The sequence below is a fragment of the Physella acuta genome, unplaced genomic scaffold (assembly GCF_028476545.2).
Source record: "Physella acuta isolate Inbredline_101_S28 unplaced genomic scaffold, ASM2847654v3 ptg002442l, whole genome shotgun sequence".
NCBI classification, from domain to species: Eukaryota; Metazoa; Mollusca; class Gastropoda; family Physidae; genus Physella; species Physella acuta.
Window position 1 is genome coordinate 53923 of NW_026733927.1, and position 15272 is coordinate 69194.

Below are 15272 nucleotides of genomic sequence, written 5' to 3' on the forward strand. Positions count from 1 at the left end.
ATGCGGGCCATTCCACTCTAATTCTAACCTGATTCTGATATTAAAAAAAACCTTCCATAAGACCTGGCTCATACGACAGAAGTAATAAAGTATAATATTTTCTCAAAGTAGTCGATATCAAGTAAGGATATATGGAAACATCAAATTGCATAAATAAACCGGGAGTGATCTCCCCTAAACTTTTTCGATTTTTCTTATATGAAACAACAGGGGATGGCAACTCGGGATATAAACATAATTTTTAATCCATTTTAAACATTTAAACTTTTTAAAATAGAATAAAATCTCGTAGAAAAAAAGAATTGCACACCAAGTGAACGCCAAATAAAATGTGCACAATAGTGCGGAATATTATTAGTACTTTATAAATTTACATGCGTTTTTTTTTTAGAAATCGGATATAGCGTAAATAACAACTTCCGGTGTACGCAAATGACTCAAAATTTGACAAAAGGCAGAGAATTAGATATTTTACTTACATATTAAATTTCATTTATCTATCTGAAACAGTACTTACGTTATAGGATTTTGAAAAATTCAAAGTAGAAAAAATCCCACTTCCGGTTATTGGAAAATGCTCAAAAGTTAAAAAAAAAGTTGCACGATTACAATACTTTCTCTATACTTCGTATATATGAGAAAGTAAAAAAGCTAATTGTAATGGGGAATCATAATATAAGGGGGATACTAAATGTAAGGTGTGCCCAAAATGTAAGGGGAATCCAAAATATAAGGTAGATCCAAATTGTTAGGGCAAATCCAATTGTAATTGTAAGAAGGAATGCTAATTGCAAAGTTTACCCAAAACGTCATGGATGATCCAAAATGTAATGTTAAATCCAAATTGAAGTGGGAATACAAAATTTAATTAAGTATGCGAATAGTAAAAAAAGAATACTAATTGTAAGAGGGATCAAAAATTTAAGGGATTATCCATAATGTAAGGGTAAATCCAACTTTAAGTACGACCATAATTTAGGAAGCGATGTGTAGTAGAAACACCGCGAGAATTGTTGGTCGGAAACGGACGACAAATTGTATTTCCGGTCTCCCGAGGTTCTGGAAGGTTAGGCGCTCCATTTGTCCGACCCCCTTGAAAATCCCCAGCCGTCAAAAAACATTTCTCATAGGTTTCACCCCCTCCCAGCGATCAACCAAACGATACCAACCCGTTTACTTCAGCCCATGGGACAAAAATGTCGTCTTTAAAATCGACATTTTATTCAGAGAAATATGGATATTTTTGGAGCTGTACGTGTAGAATTATGACAAAAAAAGTTCTCAAGGGAGTATTACAGTATTGAATACTGCGTCAACTATGTTTAATTAATTTTTCTACTGTAAACCATTTAAAATTTCGAGTGTGTTTAAATGTCGATTCACGACTTTAAATGCCAATGTGTTGTGTATAGCGATAAGGCTAATGATATCTCAGATCTAAAGTCATGATGAAATACCAAATCTAGTATCTTTTCTATAAGGACTGTGTAAACAGGTTTCAGATGTATTTAGTATTATGTTAAGAACGCTGAAAAATATAAACAATAGTGCGTATATTTACACACTGTCTTATTACTTTGTCTTCATACTGTTGTCTTTATGCTATTAATCACTACCAAGTTACCTAATACCTCTCGAAATTTTATGTATAGTAGCTAATATTTCTTTCTGTCATTTCTTTCACCTAACTGAAACGGTTGTAAAAGTTATCAAGTACACACACACACAGACTGAAAGACAAACACAAAAAACATACAGAAAATATTGCAAAAATTGTTCTTTACGACTTAGGAACGTGTATAATGTCAAGATTTGTACAAATCACGATATCAATTTTTGCTTACACACTTTTTCTACGTACTCCGTGATTGAGACATGAACTAGCTGGTATATCATTAAACCAAATATTCAGATGGTTTAAAGAATTAAAAAAAAATACTTTTAAAGCTAAAGACAATTTGCACTGGTGCACATTTAATCTACATTCTGGCAGCATGAAAACCGTAGCGGTACCTCTAATGATGAACTCTTTGTCTATGTAGAAAAATTCACTTCATCAGGGGCATTAACCCAAGTGTTTTACGTAATCCTACATAATTTAGCAGTCTTTTGGTGAAATGTTTTAGGTCTTTTTTTCTTGGCTATATGGCAGTGAAATGAATTTAAGAGTTGTGGTCGGTTTTAATTCAATTGATTCGTATTTACACTTGGTTTTGTTTACATGGTTCTACAATAAAATACATTTTACATAGTCTGTATTTGGTTTTGTCTGTTAGCATATGGTATATATATATAGTTGTTCTTTTTTTAGTTTTACATAAGAAAAATTATTCAGATCTATTAATTAAGATAGGTCTACTCTTTAGATATGAACCTAATTACAAGCGTGTTCTCAGACTGAAGTATAAACTATCTGAACGAAAATTACAATTCTCGAGGGTCTCGGGGACGTTGAATAGATGCTGAAAATAAAAAAATTAAAATGTTGATAAAAGCATAGAGTCTTAAATAGATCCGTATTAAAATTCCGCGAGAAATTCTTAATTTGGCGTTGAAATGTAAATTCTCCAAGCAAGAATCCTTCTCCAGAGTGAATGCCCCTTGATGCTAATTACGGAATAAAGGTCCTCTATACTTGGGTACGGGACGGCTAATCCTTGCCAGACCCTTCCGAGTCCGCCTCACCCTTCCCTTCCCACTCACCACCCCCACACCCGCTTCCTCCCCAACCCTGCACACACTCACCACACACACTACAGAGTACACACACTAAGCGGATTGACTTCTACTCACTACGTCACCGGTACATGCGGTCTTACGTAATGGAGAAAGCTTGTTGCTGGCGAAAGCGGAAATTCCCGTTGCTATCGTGCCGTCCTTGCTTTTACCGCGGATTACCGCCCCCCCTCCCCCCTCCTCACCCACCCCCACCCCCGAACAATTTAGACTGTCACATTCTGAGTCACGGGAACTAAATTAAGAAAGGCAATTAGACATAAGTAGAGATGATGTAGAACTAGATGTTTTAATTGTCTGAATCTCCGTATATGTCTAATTAGTTATAATTAATACAACTGTATCTGATATGTAAGTATGCTTACCATTAGGGATATGATGGACACAAGGCAGATGAAGTAGAGTTTACTTCGAGCCGTTACTTTGGTATATACATGTATAGTGTAGTTAGTAAACTGTAAGCAGCTTGGCAAAGAACTAACTAGAGAAATGTTTAGGGCCAATGGATAAAGTGAAAGTAGACATGAATGGGATTTTGGACATTGTAAAGTGTGTATCTATTGTTTTTGAAAAGGCGTTGAATTATCTACTGTTTTATCCCCGTTGTTTTTTATATCAAAACTTGGTTTTGTTTTTCTGTCTAGATTTAATATTATATCTGTTAAGCGTTTTGTTTTTATTTTTCTATCAAAACTTAGTTTAGTTTTTCTGTCTAGTCAAGGCTCTAGTCTGGAAACGGTATGTCCTTATCACACCCAGTGCCCTGGCACTAGATGCTAGAACTTTCCAGTACTTCCACCAAACGCCCCCGTCCAACTCTCTAAAATATCTCTCCATCTCTCCCCCTCCCCTCTCTCCATCTCCCCCCCCCCTACCCTCTCTCTCCCACCCAGATACAAGGTTCTTATCGCAACGTTTTTAAAACGGTTTTATTTTTTTAACCACCCACCTCTTTAAAGTGTGAAGACAACCACTGATCTGGAAAAGGGTATTTTATCGCATTCTACGCAATTACATTCTGGGATGGTTCAGTTTTATGGTCGCGATTGTTTTATTTTATTCGTTTTTAGCCCTTACTTTAGAGCCCTAACACTTTGTTTAGCTAAATTGTTTCTAAATAAATAATTCATTTATCGTTTTCATTATGGTAATGTAACCATACGAGATAATACTACAAAGACACTAATTAAAATGACGTATATTTTCGCGTGCATGACGATTTTGTTGACAAGTTTCTTTTCTCAAAACGAGGCAACTATTAAACCCCTGGGCGTTGTCTTGGAAAAAAGGGGGTGGGGGTGCGGTCGTATTAAATTAAAACGTTAAAAAATACGATGGTCGTATTGTGTTCATAGTTTTCTACACGTGAGTATGATCTGTACACATTTTTCTATACGGTAGTCATGATGTGCTCATTGTCTTCTAAAGCGACATTATTTTCTATTCAATTGTGTAGCGCAAAAAATAATTGGGATACGTTAACAAGTTCCATGTTGATGTTGACAAAGTACCGAAACATCTCTGTCGAGTACAGTCTCAACCACACCCCCTACCATAGATTACCGGCCTTATTTCTTTAATCCCCACTTGACCTTGCCCTACACAAGGATGGTACCTTCCTTAATTAAAACTGATGGATTATCAAATATTTCAGTTGTAAACCGGATCCCTATAAAATGCTTCAATTCCCTCGTCTACGACCATCCCCCCACCCCTAATACAACCTTTCCCTTTGTTTATTTGCGGCTCTATCATTAAAAAACTAAAACAAAACATGATTTAGATTATTCCATTTTTTAAAATATAATTCACGTTAAAAAAGATTTCAGTGTTAAATCTATTCTTAAATCAACCTTTTGGGGCGGCGTGGCCTAGTAGTAGAGCGCTAGACAGCTAACCTGAAAGTCTCGAGTTTCGAATCAGGGTTCAAGTCAGCAGAACATCCCTGAGTCCACCCAGCTCTGATGGGTACCCAACCCACTTTAGGGAAAATAAAGCCGGCCGTGCATAATGCTGACCACACTATTCCTTCATATACCGATGTCAGTGTAACAGATTAACTCTACTTCATATACCCCATATATCTTGGTCACGAACCGGAAAAGATAATGAATTTCAATCTTTACTAGGCGTTTAAAAAAAAAAACAAGTATCAAAATGGTGCTGTATTGTTTTGATAAAATATCATATACTGTTTTAAAATGCACAACCACGAGCATATGTAATGGTTTATTGATCCCAAGGACGGATATTTTTTTTCTCTCTACCACCAAACAGCTTGCTGAATTATCCCCCCGCTTGTTGCCATCGGGTATAATTGATACGCTTTCTCCTCGCTCTCAATAATTTATAAACATTAGGCCTTTTTTTCTATGATAAGGCTGACCTAAAATATGATAGAATAGGTTTAACTGGAGGGGATATCTAGGCTAAACATATTGGTTAAATATTTTTGTTCGAATTTAGACTGATTTCGAAACCTATGTTCAACTACATTGTGTGTAGATATTAATTGTTGTAATTTTGTTTTTAATAAAAGGAAATCGAAAGTCAAACTAAGCAGATGAAATCTCCAAATGGTTAAGTTTAGTAGTAATTTACATTTAACAGTAACAAAATTAACAGTAACGTTTCTCCATCAATATAAAGTTTGTTAGAGGGAGATCAACCGTGCCCAATTTAACACAGGTTGGAGATATTTACGCCTAGACTAAATTTGTTATAATCAATATAATTTTGAGGCTAGATCAGGTTCATACGAATTTGTTTTACCCCAATGGTGAAATATTTTGCTGTATGTTGATTTCTAGCATTAATTTTGGTAAATATTTTGGAATTTTCATTCATGAACTTGTGTCGGGTTAAAAGTAGCAAATAACCGAGTGTACACTGGATTTATTATAACGGATAGTTTCTATAAATCTTATGGGGGACGGCATGGCCTAACGGTAGAGCGCTAGACGGCTAATCCGAAAAGGTTCGTGTCGAATCCGTGTTCAATGCAGTGGAACGTCACCGATTCGTGCGCTGGGCACATGTTTGCCGTGGTCATTGAAAGGGTGTACTCTACTTCATCTGCCTCATGTGTATTGGGCACAAATGGGTAAAGAAATGTACAAAAACAAATGACAAATGATGCCTGTCAACACCCTAAAAAATACAACAAAAATTGTATCTGTCCTAAACAGTTTTACGTTATGGACTAATGTTTTTTCTTTAGTAATCGATTCACATGTCGAAGTTCAAAACACGAATACAATTCAAAACGCTATTAGTTTGTATTCAAATTGTCTACAATTTAGGTACCAAATCGTCAGGTAGCTCCTGACTGTAATTCACCTGTCAGTTAGTTAACACCCCAGGTGAATGACGTCACCTAAGAATCAGCACACCCCCCCCCCCCCCCCGCCCCAGACACCCTCTTCCGTCTGACACAATAAGACTCGCCACACCCGCCCCGATTCGTTTAAGTAATAAAAGGACTTTTTTGTTTGGGCCCGGAGTAGCGTAAAAGATCTGTATAAATTTCATTTCCTTGCCCCACGCGCGGGGGCGGGGCTTGCAAATGGGGCTGGGATTCCCTGCGGCGGTTCAAAGGTCAATTTGACTATTCCTAGAGGTTTTTTTTTTTTCTTTACACGTATTTAAAACTTTAGATTTAAAAAAAAAAATGCGTCGATTTATGATAAAATGTCTTTGGTTTAATTAATTACGTCCGCTACATAAGGTAGTGTTGACAGTTGACAAAGGGATGACGTTGCTATTTTTAGCCCTGTGTTTAGCAAGGAAATCTGGTTACCGTGAGGTAAGGGGCTTGGGAGGAGTGAATTAGTGCTAGAGGAGTAGATGAGTGTCTGGGTGCTCGAAATTAGGTCATGCTGTGGATGGTGTTTTGTTGTCTGGTTTTCTGAGCATGGAAAAAAAGGTGTGATTAGCCATACTGGTATTCGTGTAGCTAGTATCGCATAAGATTTATCCACATATTCATATCGCTAGTATCGCATAAGATTTATCTACATATTCGAATAGCTAGTATCGCAATTGACTTATTCACATATTCGATTTTATATTCCCTTCTCTAGTATCGCATTAGACCTCTTCATGAATGCACAGTCACTATCGCATTAGATTTGTCTAGATATTCGTGTAACCGAAATCGCATATCTATCCGTGTATTCGTGTAGTTAATATCGTTAATGTAAATTTCATTCGTCCCGCCCACATTATCGGTATCGATGCACCTTTTACGTATTCGACTAGGAAATGAGTAAAATTTCATTTCGAGATCTCTAAATATAAGGCGGGTGAGGGGCGGGGAAGGGGGGGGGGATAGATTTGTTTGTGTGGCCAGGGGGTACGGGGGAATGCGTGACAACAGTACACTCACATCTACCCTGTACGTATCAAGTGTTGGGACGACCTTGTGACGTCATGCAAATTAGCCTCTTGGACCAAGTAACGTCATACACACTGAAACAGTGTTTCTTAAAGACTTTTCTCCGGGGTGGGGGCACTTGAAAGTTTCGGGGCTGGGTGCCCGAAATCTAGATCTATATAGATTTTATAAGTTCATCCACATGAGGGACCAGGTGACATCATAAGCACAGGGGTATCTGGGGAATGCTAGACCATACACATTCGGCCTGCACGCTCAATGTGACGTCATCCACAGTCGGACTTGTAAGGCCCATGTGACGTCACACGTGTGGGGTAGCTTGGACTATGTGACGTCATATACATGGACCCTACCATATTTGAATTGTATTTGATGTAGGAGGTGGAAGGGGATCGAGCTAACAGCTAGAGATATATTTGAACACTAACAACTTGACTCCACCCTCTAGTGCTAGGTTATAGAGAAAAAACGGTAGAGTTAGGTCTAGCGTTAGTGATTGCTTGTTGGTTAATGTATCGTTACCGATTGTATTACAACTTTGAACTGTTTATTATGTAATGGTAAAAATTGCGTTTTTTCACTGTTTTATTTTATGCGTTATTTGGGTCCGTCGGCCATTTGGCGAGATGGGTTCTGATACATGAGTAACATTTGGCCTGTATCAACTTACGGCCCAGGCTTCGTGCTTGGATTTACAATGGGCTGTCATCCTATAGTCTATTAGACTATGGAGCCATACTATTGTATACGTATGTTAATATTATGATTTCTGTAACTTCTGTTACAACTTTTTGATTTCTCTTTAATAAAACATTTTTTTTTGTTTCGTTGACAGATCTTGGCTCAAGTGGATCTCGAACCCTCGTCTCCGGTACCCAAATCAAACAGCACCTTACAACCCGCGCCAAATATCCCGTCCACCGGCCAACTGGGGAGCCCGGCTCAACTGCTCAAGGAAGCTGGTTGGCCAGTGGTCGACTGGCCGGCCTCGGCCGAAGACCCTTCCCTCGGTTCCACGTTTCCAGAAGAATCCTGGCCAAGTGAGAACCTTTTTCACAGCGCTGACGTCTCGGAAGACACGCAGCCCGTGGAAAGTGCACCGGAGGAGGAGAAACGGTTCATGAAAGGCTTGAAATTCAACGATAAAAGATTCATGCGCGGACTAAAGCGGGACGCCGACTCGAATTTCAGCGAAGACAAAAGATTCATGCGGGGTTTCAGGAATTTTGACGACGATTTCTCAGAAAGTGAACTGGTTGATAAGCGCTTTATGAAGGGCTTTCTGCCTTACGATAAGCGCTTTATGAAGGGCTTTCTAGCATACGATAAACGTTTCATGAAGGGCTTTCTACCATATGATAAAAGATTTATGAAGGGCTTTCTACCATATGATAAAAGATTTATGAAGGGAATTGCGCCTTATGATAAACGATTTATGAAAGGATTCCTACCATATGATAAGCGCTTTATGAAAGGATTTATTCCTTATGATAAGCGCTTTATGAGAGGATTACGATCAGATTCAGACGATTTCTCAGACGACAGCAGCGAAGAAAAATACTTTGTGCCTCGATTAGATGACGATTACCCAACTTATGACAACGTCGACCCAACTAATCCACTAACGACCGGCCCGATGGATAAAAAATTTATGCGCGGATTAAACAAACGATTTATGCGAGGTCTAAGCAGCTTTGACAAGCGATTTATGCGCGGCTTAACGAAAAGATCAGCCTCACCTATCTCGTATCTCCCCACAGATGTCTCATCTAACGAACTCAGCGAACATTACAAGATGGATTACGACAACGAAAACACCGGCGACAAACTCATGTACCCCGACAGCGCAGAGAAGCGGTTCATGAAAGGATTCCACTCGTACACGAAAAAATTTCTCCCAGGCGGCACCGCGTCACAGGAATCGGAGTACACACTGGATAAAAAATTCATGCGCGGATTACACAAAAAAGATGACGCGTTCGGCGGCGACGAGGAAAAAAGGTTCATGAAAGGGTTGGTAAAGAGAGACGACGATGAAAACGTAATCGACGAGGACAAGAGGTTTATGAAGGGGTTGGTTAAAAAAAACGATGAAGAGGATCTAGAACTAGTTTCACACAAAATCCCGGTGACTGAGTTTAAATTTTTTTCTAAGAATCACACTAATGACGAGTCGCTTAATGAAGATAAACGATTTATGCGAGGGCTGGGTAATTATGCCAAGCGGGACAATGAGGTTACTGACGAAGAAATTAATGGCTCTGAAGATAAAAGATTTATGAAGGGGCTTGTTAAAAAGGATAACGATAAAAGATTTATGAAGGGGCTTGTTAAAAAAGATGACGATAAAAGATTTATGAAGGGGCTTGTTAAAAAGGATGACGATAAAAGATTTATGAAAGGGCTTGTTAAAAAGGATGACGATAAAAGATTTATGAAGGGACTTGTTAAAAAAGACGACGACATCGAAATTAACGATAAGCGTTTTATGCGTGGTTTGATAAAAAAAGATTTCGATGATGAAATGGACGATAAGATGGACGATAAAAGATTTATGCGAGGCCTAGTGAAAAAAGAGGAAGGGGGCGACGATTTCGTCGATGACAAGCGATTTATGAAAGGGTTGGTTAAGAAAAGTGAAAACGACTTGGAAGAAGAAAAACGATTTATGCGAGGTTTAATTAAAAAAGACGACGACAAACGGTTTATGCGAGGGCTCATTAAGAAAGACGACACAGATTACGACCACGACGATAAAAGATTCATGAAAGGGCTAATAAAAAAAGACGACAAAGAACCGGACGACAAGCGGTTTATGCGCGGACTGGTCAAACGTGACGTCACTCTACACCGCAGCAGACGAGACATCAACTTCCGTAACTTCGATACCGACGGCATTCTTGAAAAACTCGCCGAAGAATACGCAAATTCCGGACAAATCCCGTGGAACGATTTCTTCAGAAAAGTCAATGCTGACGAGCAACCCATGGATTCCATCAGAAGCAAGAAGAGGTTCATGCGAGGGTTTGACGAGTTCTTGAGCCGAGACTACGAACCCGGAAGTCCTGACGACGACGAGGTAGAAGAAGACGACAATAACGACGACCATTCAGAAGTCGATAAACGATTCATGCGCGGGTTTCATTTCTACGACAACGACGACGACACGCAAAAACGGTTTCACAGCGGGCTGAACAGGTACGCTCCTACACGCAACGCCTACGGTAAAAGATACAACATCGGCGGTCAAATTTCCAGGTACAACGGAAACGTACAGAAACGTCGTGTTCCGGACTTTGACGATTATTCCCGACACGCCACGAAAAGATTTATGCGCGGACTGCGATACTATCGAGACGAAGACGAAGATGATTTGATCAACGACAAGCGCTTCATGCGAGGTCTGGGTAACTTCGAGAAAAGATTCATGAAAGGCCTCCATCATTTCGAAAAACGAAGCGCCCCCCAGTTTCAGAACCACAGCGTACACTACAAGACAGGTTCGAACTCCGAAGAGCCGTCACCGCCCCATTTAACGAACTCTGAATCGTCTAAACTACCACCACACTTACACCAACCCGGAAATGGGTTGGAATTTCATAAAGCCTTGCAGGATGTCAACCCTATTTCGGGTTGAGAGGGTCATCCATTTGTGTAGTCTTTAGGAACTAGTTATCAGCGAGATGTTGTGTCTTGTAAAAAAAAATGTCCAATCGCTGATGTTGGAGTGAGCAGTTAATCTAAAAATAACATCAGGTTCTAAAAATGTGTAAGCTGTAAAATTTCAGACTTTTGTTCGTGAAGCTGATTCTATTTTGTTACACCTGTTTCCGGTAGAGAACACCACCACCTTATTGAAAGTATAATAAAAGTAAAAACTATACATTGTTTCGTTGTCTTTGTTTGATTTTAGTTTTGTGTTGGTACGGAATGCTTGAGAAATAGAGCTAACAGCTGTCGAAAAAGTCTCGAGTTCGTTTTTGCATGAAATTATGATAGGCATCTGAGACTAGGATTAAAGATGGCGTTTGGGATTGATGCTGAGGATACACAAAACAATCTGCTAAATGGGACGGATGAAGTAGAGTTTCTTTTTTAGTGACTTCGGTATATGAAGGGATAGTGTGGTCAGCACTGTGCCGCCTCAATTGTCCCCAACGTTGAGTTAGATACCCATCTGAGCTGGGTGGACTCAGAAAAGTTCGACTTGCACCCGGCTTAAGTATAACTCTGTTTTCAAAGAAATAAATACACTTCAATGATGGAAGTTTATATTGTTTATATTGCTGACACAAGAGTAATTACTTATTGCGTCATAAAGTAATTGCACAGATATTGTTTGTTTAATTATCCATAACATTGGTACAGTGTTTTATGAAAAGAAAATGTTAATAATAATTAAAATTTATGTTAAGGTTTGAGCAGTTAAACTATTAAACTGACATTATAAACTTAAGGGAAAAAGACAAAAGGTAAAATAAAGGTATAAATAAATATGCTATAGTATAACAACTGTATTTCAGTAAGAGGTTTCTTTATAAGCTATAATACGATGAAAACACTCAAAATAATAGCACACCAAGCTAGCACTTAATCGTTGAGTAGTAATCGACGGTGTGGGTCAAGTCTATGTATGAGTCCAAATAACTCTTACTGGTATCTGACCATCACATGTCCATGAGTCTACTCAGCTTAATTGGGTACCTGACCACTAGATATCCATCAATTCATTCTACTGGAATCAAAATATTAAATGATACTCTGTATACTGCCATTGTGCAACTTATACAATCCCACGCATATGCCAAGTTCAGCACACACAGAGGGAGAATTAATCACCAACCTTACAACACGACTGAACATTTTTCTTTCAATTCCTTCAGATGGAAATAATATATATTTTTTATGAAACATCATATTTGTAGATAATCGCTTAGATTCTTCACAAAAGATAAAATCTGATGGCGCGTTATTTTAATTACTGGACGCTAATGCTGTCTCTAAAGAAGCCTTTGGTAAATAATTGATGACAATCTCCTAGTCTACACTGGGTGGACCTTTCTGCACTGGGTCATTTTACAGCTGTCCTTGAGGGGGACAAATAACCCGAGTAGGCAGGGGGGGGGAGGGGGGTAAACCAAGATTTGTCTAGCACAGATTATTATAAGGCAGATTGGTTTTACTGGGTGCTGGGGGGAAACACAACCTCTGTATCTATTGAAGGTGGGGGAGGGGGTGGGTGGGGGATATTATGATGTGGGGGAGAGGGTGGGTGGGGGTATTATGGTCTAGGTGGGGGTATCAAGGTGGGGGTATCAAGATGTGGGTGGGGGTATCAAGATATGGGGGAGGGGGTGGGTGAGGGTATCATGATGTGGGGGAGGGGGTGGGTGGGGGTATCGTGTGGGGGAGGGTATCATGATGTGGGGGAGGGTGTGGGTGGGGGTATGTTGTGTTTACAAAAGAAAGTCTTAGGACTAGGATGGTGTTACTAGTTTATTGATGTATTGTGAGACTGCCACGTCTACTTAAGAGGTGAAGTGGCGTATTCTTACTAATCATGATTATCATCAGCAATTATCTTCATCATGATCATTATCATCATCATCAATTTCATCCTCACCTTTAAATACTCATCACTACCATCACCATCAGCATTATCAACCTCATCATTACCACCATCATGATCATCACCACACCCCTCCCCACCAGCAACCTCATCACTTCCCTAGGGTTAAACCACTACTTTAAGTCCTCTGCTCCGAACTGTTGGGTATAACCAGATGAAGTCTCTGGATAGAAGAACCTGGTCTAGTGGTAGAGCTTACACGCCAGGGTTCGTGTGCTCGTGAGTCGACCTTGAGTTGACCCTATCCAGTGTGATAAGAACTAACTCGGGTCACCGATAGTAGCAGTGACTACTCACCATATCATTACTTCTGCCCTTATAAACACATTAACTCTTCTTCATTGAACAGACAGACTACTAATCCTAAATTATGTCTTACTAATATAAAGCATTTAGCTGCTAACTAAAGAAGGTAGTATATGATTAATATGTTTTTAGTAGCGAATGATTTCATTGTAGAGGCCCATTGTAATATATATTCAAAACATGTTATGTTTGATTAAAAGTAGGATTGTCGAATAGTGTGTAAGGAAAGCACAACCAAGTCTAATAATATAATTATGGGAGAAAAAATGCCATCCACATTTAGAAAAAAATATAGTAATCTAGAAAGAAGGTATCTAGATAAGGAAAGAACCTTAGTGTTGGATAATCGCATCATTGAACGTATAAAGTATAAAGGACCCATCCAACTCACACTGGTATCTTGCATGGACGTATTTCGTCACTAGGTGCACTTAGCTCTAATAGGTACCCAGTTCTAATAAGTATCTGGTAAATCTTTAAGTCACCACTGAATAACCCAGCTCGTATGCCTAAAATTTAAGTTGGAAATTAAGATGGCTGTGCTCAGACTCAGAGCCAAAGACTATTTCCTTTTTACGAACTGTCTTTTACCCATGGTCGGTCTGAAAGATGACTCTAACTATTTGACTTTGGAAAACTCAATGTGTCGATGTGATCGACGTTTGAACCCTGTATCCTCTACTGCACTAACTTAAAGGTCTAACTGATCACACCACTCATCTCAGTGCTGTCATACAATGTCAGCGGATGGTGGATGCCATAGTGCTGATTACATTTTTGACAGCTGACCATTACACAATGTGACGTCACATCATTACACGATCTAACGGTTCAGGGGTAAAAAATAAATAATTTTTGGAACAAAATAAAAAAAACTCAGAATGATTTCTAAACAACATCCAAAAAATTGATAATATAAATAAAACCTAATTAAACCACACGCTAATTAAACATTGATTAAACGAGCAATGAACAATGAAAATGATAGCAACAAATAACAAGAGATAGCGACACAATAAGATTATATCTAAAGCAGCCCAGGAATGTAACTATGGATATTCAAACACATGTACAGGTAGGCTACTAGTCGCACTTTAATCATTGATACGTTGCAAATACAAAATTTATGTTACAACGGGTTTTAGTTTGATGGCGTCGTTTTAAAAGTTTATTAAAATCGTTCTCCATTTACATACATCTAATTAGTGTAAGTAAAATTAAACGAAAGGTTTGATCCACACATACATATACTTACATATATAAGCAGTTTTTTGATAAAATATTAAAGAAGCTCGTTACAGATAGTGTGTGACATTATTAATGTGTTTACACTTTTAAAACTTCAACAACGTCCCATTTTTTTGTTGTTTTTTTTCTCTTTTCAGTCTCTCGGTTCTCCCCCTCCTACCCCTCCCTCTGTTGATGCCAGCACTCTCCGCACTTTCTCCCCTAAATGCCCCCCCCCCCCCCCCCCCCCCCAAAGAAAAAAAAAATCTCAATGACTTAAAAGCTAAAAAGCTATCCCAAGAAAGAATCTGGTCGTTAAAAAAAAACCGGGGAGATAATCACTTTCATTGAATTTAGTGCGGTAACTTCCCCTTGTTTTGGGGTACACATCTCTTCCTCCGAGATTATTTTTAGAACATCCGGTAGCCGGCACCACGGTTGGGTAGAGAACAGATACCGGATATTACATCATCATCACGTTTCAGTTTTAATCGACATTCTGGTTTCCTGACCTGCGCACCGTTTAACTGATTCCAGATGAGGGGGTGGGGGGGGGGGTCTTTGGGTGTTTGTGAGTGGGGTGTGTGTGAGTGGGGTGTGTGATTGGGGTGTGTGATTGGGGTGTGTGTGTGGGGTGTGTGAGTGGGGTGTGTGATTGGGGTGTGTGAGTGGGGTGTGTGAGTGGGGTGTGTGATTGGGGTGTGTGAGTGGGGTGTGTGAGTGGGGTGTGTGTGTGGGGTGTGTGAGTGGGGTGTGTGAGTGGGGTGTGTGATTGGGGTGTGTGAGTGGGGTGTGTGAGTGGGGTGTGTGATTGGGGTGTGTGAGTGGGGTGTGTGAGTGGGGTGTGTGTGTGGGGTGTGTGAGTGGGGTGTGTGAGTGGGGTGTGTGAGTGGGGTGTGTGAGTGGGGTGTGTGAGTGGGGTGTGTGAGTGGGGTGTGTGAGTGGGGTGGGGTAATGTGTGTGTGTGTGTGACTGGGG

At 39.6% G+C, this 15272-nt stretch overlaps 1 protein-coding gene across 1 annotated transcript; it reads left to right on the forward strand.

Moving 5' to 3' along the window:
• Positions 1-6487: 6487 nt before the first annotated feature.
• Positions 6488-10983, forward strand: LOC131933287 (uncharacterized). Its single transcript, XM_059290067.1, has 2 exons — positions 6488-6541; positions 7968-10983. Exons 1-2 carry the CDS (start codon positions 6488-6490, stop codon positions 10767-10769), a joined length of 2856 nt encoding a protein of 951 aa, XP_059146050.1. The 3' UTR covers positions 10770-10983.
• Positions 10984-15272: the final 4289 nt, after the last annotated feature.